Raw genomic sequence first — 14,097 nt, forward strand, 5'->3', positions numbered from 1 at the left:
CGCCCACCTCAAAAGCAAAGCGCTCTCTGATTGGGTTTTGGGGGCTGGCCAACCGGAACGCGCGTTGCTCACTCTCGGGATCCAAAAATTTGGCGCTGAACGCCGAGGAGGTTTTAAATGTGTGTCCCCTCACGCTTTTGAGGTTAGTGTTATTCCAGTCGGCCGTCAATATATCGGACAGCTAACGCTAAGAAGGAATGGCAACGGGATCCATATTTGTTTTTAAAAAGCAAAGGAAATAAAACGTTTGTCAGCGGTTCAGATGCTCCCCATCCATCCGTCTCGCGTTAGATCCGGCGCAGCCGCTGTCTCTGTTTTACCCGCTGGGGTCCCGCTCGCTCGGAGACACTGGCCTTTAATCTCTCTAACATTACGCGAGTCGTCGGTTATCGGGGTGACGGTTGCAGGTTTGTGTGGTTGTTATGTATATTAATCGATACTAAAGTGTCTCGGGCTCAGTTTGATCTGAATGTTCCCCCGAGGAGCGGTGTTTTCTGCGCTCTGGCCGCATAGATTATATTCAAGAGGGAGTATGGAGAGAAAGCAGGAAAGGGGTACTGAGGTGAATGATCAGCCATGATCTTATTGAATGGTGGTGTAGGCTCGAAGGGCCGAATGGCCTACTCCTGCACCTATTTTCTATGTTTCTATAAGAACATAAGAGCAGGAACAGGCCCGATCTGCCATTCAGCAAGATTATGGCTGATCATCGACCTCAACTCCACTTTCCCGCCCGATCCCCATATCCCTTGATTCTCCTAGACTCCAAACAACTATCTCAGCCTTGAGTATACTCAACGACTGAGCATCCACAGCCCTTACCCCCTAGTTCTCGACACTCCAGCCAGGGGCAACAACTAGGCAAACTAATGGGACTAAAGGCTGACAAGTCCCCTGGACCTGATGGCCTGCATCCTATGGTCTTAAAAGAAGTGGCTGCAGAGATACTGGATGCATTGGTTGTAATCTACCAAAATTCCCTGAATTCTGGGGCCCTCCCAGCAGATTGGAAAACCACAAATGTAACACCCGTATTCAAGAAGGGAGGCAGACAGAAAGCAGGAAACTCCACGCCAGTTAGCCTAACATCTGTCATTGGAAAAATGCTGGAATCCATTATTAAGGGAGTAGTAGCAGGACATTTAGAAAATCATAATGCAATCAAGCAGTCAGCATGGTTTTATGAAAGGGAAATTGTGTCTGACAAATTTATTGGAGTTCTTTGAGGATGTAATGAGCAAGATGGATTAAGGGGAACCAGTAGATGTAGTGTATTTGGATTTCCAAAGAGCATTTGATAAGGTGCCACATAAAAGGGTACTGCAGAAGATAAGAGCTCACGGTGTTGGGGGTTGAAGGTTGGCATGCAGGTACAGCAGGCGGTTAAGAAAGCAAATGGCATGTTGGCCTTCATAGCGAGGGGATTTGAGTACAGGGGCAGGGAGGTGTTACTACAGTTGTACAGGGCCTTGGTGAGGCCACACCCGGAGTATTGTGTACAGTTTTGGTCTCCTAACTTGAGGAAGGACATTCTTGCTATTGAGGGAGTGCAGCAAAGGTTCACCAGACTGATTCCTGGGATGGCGGGACTGACTTATCAAGAAAGACTGGATCAACTGAGCTTGTATTCACTGGAGTTCAGAAGAATGAGAGGGGATCTCATAGAAACGTTTAAAATTCTGACGGGTTTAGACAGGTTAGATGCAGGAAGAATGTTCCCAATGTTGGGGAAGTCCAGAACCAGGGGTCACAGTCTAAGGATAAAGGGTAAGCCATTTAGGACCGAGATGAGGAGAAACTTCTTCACCCAGAGAGTGGTGAACCTGTGGAATTCTCTACCACAGAAAGTTGTTGAGGCCAATTCACTAAATATATTCAAAAAGGAGTTAGATGTAGTCCTTACTACTAGGGGGATCAAGGGGTATGGCGAGAAAGCAGGAATGGGATACTGAAGTTGCATGTTCAACCATGAACTCATTGAATGGCGGTGCAGGCTCTAAGGGCCGAATGGCCTACTCCTGCACCTATTTTCTAATACGTTAGCATGGATAGAGGATTGGCTAACTAACAGAAAACAGAGTCTGGATAAATGGGTCATTTTCAGGTTGGCAAACTAACTAGTGGGGTGTCACAGGGATCAGTGCAAGGGCTTCAACTATTTTCAATCTATATTAATGACTTGGATGAAGGTATTGTAGCCAAAATTGCTGACAATACAAAGATAGGTGGGAAAGCAAGTTGTGAGGAGGAAGCAAAGAGATATAGATAGGTTAAGCGAGTGGGCAAAACGTGAGGTTATCCACCTTCGTAGGAAGAATAGAATAGCAGAATATTATTTACACGGAGCGAGACTACAGAATGCTGTAGTACAGAAGGATCTGGGTGTCCTCGTACATGAAACACAAAAGTTAGTATGCAAGTACAGCTTGTAATTAGGAAGGCAAATGGAATGTTGGCCTTTATTGCAAGAGGGATGGAGTATAAAAGCAGCGAAGTCCTGCTACAACTGTACAGGGCATTGGTGAGACCACACCGAGAGCACTGCATACAGTTTTGGTCTCCTTCTTTAAGGAGGGATATACTTGCATTAAAGGCAGTTCAGAGAAAGTTTACTCGGTTGATTCCTGAGATGAAAGGTTTTTATTATGAGGAAAGGTTGGGCCTATACTCATTGAAACATAGAAGATTCTGAGGTTGCTTGACAGGGTAGATGCTGAGTGGATGTCTTCCCTCATGAGGGAATCTAGGACTAGGGGGCATAGTTTCAGAATAAGGGTTCGCCCATTTAAGATGGAGATGAGGAGGAATTTATTTTCTCAGAGGGTTGTGAATCTTTGGAATTCTCTACCCCAGAGAGCTGTGCAGGCTGAGTCATTCAATATATTCAAGGCGTGGATAGACAGATTTTTGAACTACAGGGGAGTCGAGGGTTATGGGAAATGGGCAGGATAGTGGAGTTGAAGCCAAGGTCAGATCAGCCATGATCTTACTGAATGGCAGAGCAGGCTCGAATGGCCTACTCCTGCTCCTATTTCTTATGTTCTTGTGTAATCTCTCAGCATCTCAGAATGAGTTCCGACTCAGTTATTAATTGTCCGACTGGTCTCCTTGCACACTTTTTTAGAGCGTGGGGTGTTTTTCTTTCGTTGCAATTTTTTTTTGTCCCTGTAAAGATTCTTTGCAAGTCCACCTTATTGTGTAATACTCGAAAGAAGTGCATGCCAGTAAAGTCAAATCAAAATAATGAATAATGCAAGAATTGCATGTGGGACAATTGCTGTTGTACAACGTCATTGGATATAAAATAACGTAATAGTTAACGATTGGCTTGAATCGCAGTGAAGTATTTTATAAACAGCTGTAAAACAAGCTGGTGGTATTTACTGCATGCAATCGATTAAGTTCCGGGGATGAGGGACTTCAGTTATGTTGATAGACTGGAGAAGCTGGGGTTGTTCTACTTAGAGCAGAAAAGATTGAGAGAAGATTTGATAGAGGTGTTCAAAATCATGAGGGCTCTAGACAGAGTACATAGAGAGAAACTGTTCCCATTGGCGGAGGGGCGAGAACCAGAGGTCATGCTTAAGGTGATTGGCACAAGATCCAAAGACGACATGAGGAAAAACTTTTTTACGCAGCGAGTGGTTATGTTCTGGAATGCACTGCCTGAAAGGGTGGTGGAGGCAGATTCAATCATGGCTTTCAAAAGGGAATTGGATACATACCTGACGGAAAATAATTTGCAGGGCTACCGGGAAAGAGCAGGGGAGTGGGACTAGCTGAAGTGCTCTTGCAGAGAACCAGCATGGGCCCGATGGGTTGAAGGGCCTACTATGCTGTGATGATTCTATGATTTTGAGGTCTAAGCAGGTACAGGAGGGGTAATGAAAACTTTAATGTGAAGCTTATGTTGAATACTTCATAATTTAATGGGTTATATGATAGGATAGCAACTAATTGCAATAGGTACTGGTGAAATTAGAATTGTTTACTCTAGGGGTGGTAGAAATAGCCCAATGGAGGTTATGTTTACTACAGCTAGGGTGAAATTTTTGCTAATCAATTGTGATAGTGGCAGTAATTTGAGGTGGCATGTTAAGAATATTATAGAATTACATAGAATCTACAGCATTGAACCAGGCCATTTAGCCCAACTGTTCTGTGCCAGTGTTTATACTCCACAGGATCCTACTCCCACCTTAAGTATCTTACCTCATCCTATCCCCGTATCCCTCTATTCCCTTCTCCCTCATCCTTCTATTCCCTTCTCCCTCATGTATGCATCAAGCCTCCCCTTAAATGTTTCAATGCTATTTGCTTCAACCAGTCATGTGGCAGGGAATTCCACATTGTCACCATTTTCTGTGTTTAAAAAAAATCCTTCTGAATTCTTTATTTGATCTGTTAGTGGCTATCTTATTTTTATACCCCCTTGTTCTGGACTCGCCCACGTGGAAACATTTTCTCCACATCCACCCTATCGAACCCCTTTGATTTTCAAAACCTCTATCTGGACTCCTCTTAGTCTTCTCTTTTCCAGAGAACAGAGCACCGGCCTACTCAATCTTTCCTGATAGTTACACCCTCTCAATTCTGATAACATCCTTGTAAATCTTTTCTGTATCTTCTCCAGTGTGCAGTGTGGAGTCCAGATCTGCACACAATAATCCATGTAGTTTAAACAAGGTTCTATATAAATTGAACGTCGCCTCTCTGCTTTTGTATTCTATTCCTCTGGAAATGAACCCCAGTATTTTGTTTTCACTCTTTATGGCCTTTTCAACTTCTGTTACAATTTTTAATGATTTATATATCTATAGTCCCAGGTCCCTTTGCTCTTCCACCCCATTTCATTTCTCATCTACCAAGGAATAAGTGGCCTTATTCATTCTACCAAAATAAACAGTTGCTATATTGAATTTAATTTGCCATTTATCTGCCCACTCTGCAAGCCTGTTTGCCTTCCTGTATTTTGGTGCAATTATTAGCTGTACCTAAAATTTGGTATCATCTGCAAAATTCAAGATCCTACCTCCAATTTATATCCAGATCATTTATGTATATGGTGAACAACAGTGGTCCCAGCACGGATCCCTGCAGGACACCACTTCCCACTTTCTGCCAGTAACTTCCCTTAACTCCTGCCCTCTGTTTTCTGTTTTGTAGCATCATTCCAACCTTTCTGCTACTTGGACTCCACACCCTTTTGACCTTTGTCATGAGTCTCTTGTGACACCTGATGTGACCATCTGAAAGTATGTGCATGCCACACCCACTGCATTGCCCGTGTCTACTCTTTCTGTTATTTTTTTCAAGGAATTCAATAAGGTTGGCAAAACATGGGGCTGAAAATTACGGCCTCCCTGGATGCGTACGATGTGCGCATGCACCCAAAGAGGTCTTGCAAATGCCGGTCCTCGGCGCACAATGCGCATGCGCGAGAATCGTTTTTTGTAATCTGTCAAAATGTCTTTTGACAGATCGCATGCATCCCGGGGAGAAGGTCATCCGCGGTGCAGAGATGTGGGCTATTTGCCTAACTGCTGCCCAACGAATGTCCATCAAACTCTTATGCGTAAGAGTTTTAAAACATAGAAAAATTAAATTTAATCACCAATTTTTATATAAAAACCCTGTTACGGTAAGTTTATTTTTAACCCTATTAAAACAAATTTCAAAAAAAAATATATTTTTCTAAAACATTTAATTACATTCAATTTCAATTAATTTTAAATATGTGAGGTGTTTTTTTTATTGTGTTGTGTTGTTTTTGGAGGTATTCTCATTTGTAGTAATGGGAGCTCGTACAAACAGTTTCTGTTATTATCAATGAGAATACTCCATGTTCATTGGTGGTCCAGGCCCACGTGATCCCAGGATACGACTATGTACCTGAAATACATGTTCCCATGTGCTGGCTGCGAAACTAGGTGTCCGCTGCAATCCTACGTTCCTCAGGAAACACCAGGTATTTTCATTAAAAAAATTTCCGTTCAGAGCCGTTTGCCGAAGGAAGCCTCCAACCGCAATTTCCTCCCCCCCCCCCCCCCCCCCTGACCTTTTTGAAATCCATGCTGATTTTTTAATTATACTCACCATCTCTAGATGTTTTGTTTCATCTTTTAGCAAATGTTCTAGTATTTTTCCTACCGCTGACAACCTAACTGGATTAATCCAGGTCTCTCCTTCTAAAGATGAAAATTACATTTGTTATATTATTTCCTATTATATTGTGATCACCACTCCCTAGCTGTTCTCCCATGCTTACTTCTCTTATCTACTGCAGTTAATTTCCCATTACTAGACCTAGCAGTGATTCCTTGTTGGACTTTCTGCATGTTAGGTCAGAAACAAATCTTGGACATTCCTTCCCCGCCCCCGCCCCCTTCACTCCCTCTCCTTGCCAGTTTATTTGAGGGCAGTTGAAATCCCCCATTATTAATATTGTTTTTTATTCACCTATTTGCTTACATATTTTTCTCTCCCAGTTGTACAGGGCCTTGGTGAGACCTCACCTGGAATATTGTGTTCAGTTTTGGTCTCCTAATCTGAGGAAGGACGTTCTTGCTATTGAGGGAGTGCAGCGAAGGTTCACCAGACTGATTCCTGGGATGGCAGGACTGATATATGAGGAGAGACTGGATAGACTGGGCCTGTATTCACTGGAGTTTAGAAGAATGAGAGGGGATCTCATAGAAACATATAAAATACTGACGGGACTGGACAGGTTAGATGCAGGAAGAATGTTCCCGATGTTGGGGAAGTCCAGAACCAGGGGACACAGTCTAAGGATAAGGGGTAGGCCATTTAGGACCGAGATGAGAAGAAACTTCTTTACTCAGAGTTGTTAACCTGTGGAATTCTCTACCGCAGAGAGTTGTTGATGTCAGTTCGTTGGATGTATTCAAGAGGGAGTTAGATATGGCCCTTATGGCTAAAGAGATCAAGGGGTATGACGAGAAAGCAGGAACGGGGTACTGAGGTGAATGATCAGCTATGACCTTATTGAATGGTGGTGCATGCTCGAAGGGCCGAATGGCCTACTCCTGCACCTATTTTCTATGTTTCCTTTTCACTATTCGGTTTTCTGCAATACCTGTATATCCCTGAATGTAACCAAATCCAATAGTATCCTTTATCGTAATCAATATGCATTCTGACTCTTTATTAGTTATGCCCTTTCTTGCTACTGCTATTGCTATTTCTGATTTATGTAGCTACCCCACCACCCCTTCCCTCTATTCCCCAAGTACATTATAGCCTGCAATATTTAACTGCCAATCCTGTCTGTCTGCAGCTATTGTCTTGCACTTGTGGACAGAATGGAGGTGTTTGGCAAAGTGATCACTTAATCTGCTTTTAGTGGTCTCATTATCCAGGAGACCACACCATGAGGAGCGAATAGTATACGGAGTTTCAAAAATACTCATTAAATTGTCTCTCCTGGAAGGATTGTTTGGGGCCCTGAACACCGGTATGGAAGGAGGTGAATGGAAAGGGTTTTGCATCTCCTGTGCTTACATGGGAACGTAACGGGGAGTGATGAAAGAATGAATTTGGGTGTCAGAGCGAATGCCCCTTCAGAAAGCTGGCGGAAAGAGGAGATATGTTGGACGACATGGTGGAAGATTTGTTGAATGCGGGGACTTGTAGGTTGGAAGGGGGGGCAGAAAAAGAGGGGAGAAGAGAAGGGGTCGGGGCAGAAGCATGAGAAATGATCATGGATCCTGTCTACTGCGGGTGAGGAAAAAGGAGGATATTTTGGAAGCTCTGGTATGGAAGGTGCACCAGAGATGTACACAGTATTCCAAATATGGTCTAACCAAGGTTCGATACAAGTTTACAACTTTTATTTATATAGGGGAATGACGATTTATACTAACCGCTTCTGCGCATGCATCCTCCCCTACTCTTCCCCCTCCCCCAGCGCAATTTCTGCTTACTATTATCTACGCATGCGTCCTCCCTCCGACCACCCCTCCACCTGGAACCAGAAGTGGGGCCCTGAACACCACCTTGTCCGACTGAGCCACAAGTCACTTGAGGTCTGAGCCTCCGACCGAGCCCCGGGGGTGGAGCGGTGGCAGTGGCGAGGAGAGAAAGAGCCTTTGGGGAGGGGGCGGCAGGATTGGAGGGGAAAGAGGGAACTCTGGGAAGATGGATCACGTTCAGAAGTCACGACGCTATCACTATTCACTTCATACCCACTAAACCTGTTAACAATCTGCACACAATGCCCCATCTGTGGTGGGGGGGGGTGGGGTGGGGTGGGGTAAGTGACTTTGACTGGTGGAGGCAGCACTTACATTGGGGTAAGGGACTTCGACTGGAGGAGGGATATACTTGCGCTGGGGTAAGGGACTTTGGCTGGGGGAGGAATGTGCCCTCTATGTTCGTGATGTGTCCTTTCTGACTTCTGAAGTCAAAATGGATCATGTTACAATGTGCAAAGTTAGGCTGGGCGGTTCCATTTACACATTCCAGAGAAACATCAGGGTGTGGCTTATCCTCCAAGGGGACCAATCAGCGATAGGTCATGTGATAATGGAGAGCCAATCGGAGAAATGGCTGTCATTCAGTTAATACAAATAAACACATCCTTTATATAGCGCCTTTAACGCAGTAAAACGTCCCAAAGTGCATCACAGGAGTGCTATAAGTCAAACAAAATAAATTTGATACCGAGTCACATAAGAAGAAATTACGGCAAATGTCCAAAAGCTTGGTCAAATAGGTAGACTTTAAGGAGTGTCTTGAAGGACGATAGAAAGGCGGAAAGGTTTAGGGAGGGAGTTCCAGAGCTTAGGGCCCAGGCAGTTGAAGGCACGGCCATCGATGGTTGAGCAGTTATAATCAGGGATGCTCAAGAGGGCAGAATTTGAGGAGCACAGACATCTCTGGAGGGTTGTGGGGCTGGAGGAGATTACAGAGATAGGGAGGAGCGAGACCATAGAGGGATTTGTAAACAAGGATGAGAATTTTGAAATCGAGGCCTTGCTTAACCGGAAACCAATGTAGGTCAGTGAGCACAGAGGTGATAGGTGAACGGGACTTAGGACACGAGTTAGGGGACACGGACTGACGAGTTTTGGGTGATATTAAGTTTATGTCGGGTAGAATGTTGGAGGCCTGCCAGGAGTGCATTGGAGTAGTCAAGTCTAGAGGTAACAAAGGCATGGATGAGGGTTTTAGCAGAAGATGAGCTGAGGCAGGGCGGAGACGGGCAATGTTATGGAGGTGGAAATAGGCGGTTTTAGTTATGCCGTGGATATGTGACGGGAAGCTAATTTTGGGGTCAAATATGACACTTTGGTTGCGAACAGTCAAGTTCAGCCTCAGACAAATGCTAGGGAGAGGGATGGAGTCGGTGGCTAGGGAACGCAGTTTGTGGTGGGGACAAAAGACAATGGCTTCGGTCTTCTCAATATTTAATTGGAGAAAATTTCTGCTCATCCAGTACTGGATGTCGGACAAGCAGTCTGACAATTTAGAGACCATGGAGGGCTCGAGAGAAGCGGTAGTGAGGGAGAGCTGGATGTTGTCAGCAGACATTTGGAAACTGACGCAGTGTTTTCGGATGATGTCTCCAACGGGTAGCATATAGATGAGAAATAGGACGGGGGCTAAGGATCAATCCTTGGGGCACACCAGTGGTACCGATGTGGGAGTGGGAAGAGAAGCCATTACAGGTGATTTTCCGCCTACGATTAGATAGATAAAAATGCAACCAGGCAAGTGCAGTCTCGCACGGCTGGACGATGGTGAAGAGGTGTTGAAGGAGAATGGAGTGGTCAACCATGTCAAATGCTGCAGACAGGTCGAGAAGGACGAGGAGGGATAGTTTATCTTTGTCACAGTCACAAAGGATGTCATTTGTGACATAGAAACATAGAAAATAGGTGCAGGAGTAGGCCATTTGGCCCTTCGAGCCTGCACTGCCATTCAATAAGATCATGGTTGATCACTCCCTCAGTATCCCTTTCCTGCTTTCTTTCCATACCCCTTGATCCCCTTAGCCGTAAGGGCCATATCTAACTCCCTCTTGAATATATCCAATGAACTGGCATCAACAACTCTCTGCGGCAGGGAATTCCATAGGTTAACAACTCTCTGAGTGAAGAAGTTTCTCCTCAACTCAGTCCTAAATGGCCTACCCCTTATCCTAAGACTATGTCCCCTGGTTCTGGACTTCCCCAACATTGGGAACATTCTTTCCGCATCTAACCTGTCCAGTCCCGTCAGAATCTTATAAGTTTCTGAGATCCCCTCTCATCCTTCTAAACTCCAGTGAATAAAGGCCCAGTTGATCCAGTCTCTCCTCGTATGACAGTCCAGCCATCCTTGGAATCAGTCTGGTGAACCTTCGCTGCACCCCTTCAATAGCAAGAACGTCCTTCCTCAGATTAGGAGACCAAAACTGAACACAATATTCCAGGTGAGGCCTCACCAAGGCCCTGTACAACTGCAGTAAGACCCCCCTGCTCCTATACTCAAATCCCCTAGCTATGAAGGCCAACATACCATTTGCCGCCTTCACCACCTGCTGTACCTGCATGCCAACTTTCAATGACTGATGAACCATGACGCCCAGGTCTCGTTGCACCTCCCCTTTTCCTAATCTGATGCCATTCAGATAATATTCTGCCTTCGTGTTTTTGCCCCCAAAATGGATAACCTCACATTTATCCACGTTATACTACATCTGCCATGCATTTACCCACTCACCTAACCTGTCCAAGGTACCCTGCAGCCTCTTAGCGTCTTCCTCACAGCTCACACCGCCACCCAGTTTAGTGTCCTCTGCAAACTTGGAGATATTATACTCAATTCCTTCATCTAAATCGTTAATGTAAAATGACTTTGATGAGAGCCGTTTCGGTACTGTGGCAGGGGGCTGAAACCAGATTGAAGGGATTCAAACAAGGAGTTCTGGGAAAGATGGGCATAACTTCTCTACTTTTCAATTCTATCCCTCTAGAAATAAACCCTAGCTCATGGTTTGCTTTTGTTGTGGCCTTATTCACCTGCATCACAACTTTGTGACTTGTGTATTTGTACTTCCAGATCCCTTTAGTCCTCTACCCCATTTAGATTCTTATTTTTCAAGTAATATGTGACCACCTTATTTTTCTTATCAAAATGTACTGCCTGACACTTATCTATATTGAAATTCATTTGTCAATTATTTGCCCATTCTACAAGTTTATTAACGTCTTGTAATTTGTTGCAGTCCTCCTTGATGTTGACTATTCACCCCATCCCAAATTTGATGTCGCCCGCAAATTTAGAAATTGTGTTTTTGATTCTAAAGTCTAAATTGTTAACATAAATTGTGAACAACAGTGGTCGCAGCACTAATCCTTGTGATGGTAGTGAGAGCGGGATTTTCGAATGTTAATTAAGACAGCTTCTTTTCTGCAACTGTGTTTTGGAGTCCGCTTTACCGTCAGAGCTAGCTGTTTGTGCTGTAGCTGTACTTGTAGAAAGTCCTCAATAACTTCACTTGATTCTCCATATATTTTAAAATATTAATGAGGACTTTTGAATGGACTTGGTCGTAATCATTTTTTAACTTTTACTGCTATCCAAACTACAGGCCATTCATTTTAACCTTGGAATACTTATGAAAACTTTAACCTTTCGACAGGAGTAAAAGCAGACCATGGGGATTCAAGGGTTGCTACAGTTTGTTAAGGAAGCATCAGAGTCAATCCATATCAAGAAGTACAAAGGACAAACTGTAGCAGTGGATATGTACTGCTGGCTTCACAAAGGAGCTTTTGCGTGTGCTGATAAATTAGCAAAAGGGGAACCAACTGATCAGTAAGTTCTTCTTGCCGTACTTGCATTTGGTGTGCGTCATTGCGTTTACTCATCATTTACAAGTAAACCACAAAATTAAATTTGCATGTGCACGGTGTTTTTTATTCTGTAAAATAAGAAATCTTAATAATAGCATCTAGTGGTGAAAAATAATTCTACAATTTGTTCACATACAAATGTATAAGATTTTTAATTTGAGAAAACATCTTTTCAAATAATTTTTCCTTGCAATGCTGATCACTCACAGCTACAAGAGGACTAAACAGCAATTTCAGGATTAATGGAAGGGGGTGATATAGAATTCATAATCAATTCAGAAGAATACTTCATTTTTTTGTAATATTAAATGTGGTTGAAAGGTGTGAGTGTCCTGAGTGCAGTATGTTTACGAAGTCTCATTCCAGTTCCCAGTGAGTCTGCAGCACAAAATTGGCAATTTCACTCTCGGATGCAATAAGAATAGTTGATTTGGATATTGTTGAGCATGTTCGTTCCTGTGCCATTTGTGACCCTGGAATGCTTTATGTTGATAGCGGATGTAAGATTTTACAAGATCCTATTTCATTTCCAGCATGACTTGTGTTTTTTTTTAAAGGAAATAATTGTTTTATATTTGTGATTCGTTTTAATAATTTTTTTCAAATATGTGTTTTTTGTTTCAGGTATGTTAATTATTGTATGAAATTTGTTGAAATGTTAGACTCATTTGGTGTCAAGCCAATCTTGGTTTTTGATGGATGCACTTTACCTTCTAAAAAAGAGGTTGAAAAAGCTCGAAGATTGTAAGTAGTAAATTTACTAAAGTGTGCTGCGCCTCTTATGCAATTTCAGAGATTTGCTTTTTGTGTGTTTCAGTAGTGATAGCTTGGAGAAAGTCGAGTGCTGGGGGTTTCACTTCATACTGTTTTATCAGGCTGCAAAGTGTCACATTATAAATGTAAACCTGGGTGGCCGATTCATTTCTACAAATGCTGTTTTTATTAAAATGTTTACATGCATTGTGGTGATATTGATGTTCTGTGTATAAACAATTTTTAACATCCCTGAGGACTGGACTTTGGAGCATTAAATATAGTTTAAAGTTTTAGTTCTAGCCATGCAATATAACGTAGGTTTCTTTTTCTTAGCAGCAGTCATCTTCTGTTATATACTAATGTCCTAATTTGTGTCATTTATCTGCACATACATGTGGTTTAGAAACATTATGCTTGGGTGATTTTCTGCATTACAGACGTAGGCAAACAAACTTGCAGAAAGGGAAACAACTCCTTCGTGAAGGGAAGACAGCAGAAGCCAGAGAGTGTTTTACTCGTTGTGTCAACATAACACCTGCAATGGCCCATGAAGTCATAAAAGCAAGTGATTTCAGGTTTCCTTTTCACTTCTGTAACTTGTGCATTTGTAGATTCCGAATTTTTTTAATGTCATGATTTTTCAATCCATATTTTGGACTTTTCAAAAATATGTGCATGCCAGCAGTAGTAATTACATAGAACATACAGCACAGAAGCAGGCCATTGGGCCCAACTGATTCATGCTGGTGTTTGTGCTCCATACAAGCCTCCTCTCACCCTTCTTCATCTAATCCTATCTGTATATCCTTCTATTCCTATCTTCCTCATACTCATCTAGCTTCCCTTGAAAGGCATCTGTGCTATTCGCCTCAACTACTCCATGCGGTAGCAAGTTTCATATTTTAACCACTCTCGAAGTGAGGAGATTTCTTTATTAGATTTTTTAGTAACTATCTTATATTTATGGCCCATAGTTTTGAACTCCCCACAAGTTGAAACATCTTCTCTACATCTACCCATCAAACCCCTTCATAATTTTAAAGGCCACTAGTTGATCACCCCCTCAGACTTCGCTTTTAGAGAAACGAGACCCAGCCTATTTAGCCTTTCTTGATAGTTATAACCTCTCCGTTCTGTTATTACAATTTTTGCGTCCTCTCCAGTGCCTTTGTATCCTTTTTGTAATATGGAGACCAGAACTGTGCACAGTACTCCATTTTTGTGTATTTTTATTTGTGTGACTTTGTAAAATGCACCTCTTAAGCAAATCTTGGCAGGAGTTTTGGAAAGCCATAAGCAGATTTGCAACTCAGAAATAAGTAAAATAAGTTGGAAGAAGTGAAATTGTAGGTAGAGAAGAGTAGCACTCCAAAAGAGGTGAAGAATTGGAGAAGAGGGAGACACCAAATGGTTTGAGGGGGAAATTAAATGCATATGCTAACATAAGAATGCTGCTTTAAAAATTAACATAAGAATTTTT

At 42.9% G+C, this 14,097-nt stretch overlaps 1 protein-coding gene across 2 annotated transcripts in view; it reads left to right on the plus strand.

Annotated features, from left to right (window-relative positions):
* The first annotated feature begins 74 nt into the window (after positions 1-74).
* exo1 (exonuclease 1) overlaps positions 75-14,097 on the plus strand; it is a 40,835-nt gene continuing 26,812 nt past the window's right edge. The window contains exons 1-4 of one of the 2 annotated variants that reach the window (XM_070888657.1): positions 75-142; positions 11,597-11,823; positions 12,486-12,605; positions 13,055-13,178. In XM_070888657.1, the coding sequence (XP_070744758.1) occupies positions 11,663-11,823; positions 12,486-12,605; positions 13,055-13,178 (405 nt within the window). In that variant the 5' untranslated portion in view covers positions 75-142; positions 11,597-11,662. The remainder of the gene's footprint in view (positions 143-11,596; positions 11,824-12,485; positions 12,606-13,054; positions 13,179-14,097) is intronic. The other variant, XM_070888656.1, reaches the window with a different exon arrangement.

This window comes from Pristiophorus japonicus, chromosome 9 (genome assembly GCF_044704955.1).
Source record: "Pristiophorus japonicus isolate sPriJap1 chromosome 9, sPriJap1.hap1, whole genome shotgun sequence".
In the NCBI taxonomy this organism is placed as follows: Eukaryota; Metazoa; Chordata; class Chondrichthyes; family Pristiophoridae; genus Pristiophorus; species Pristiophorus japonicus.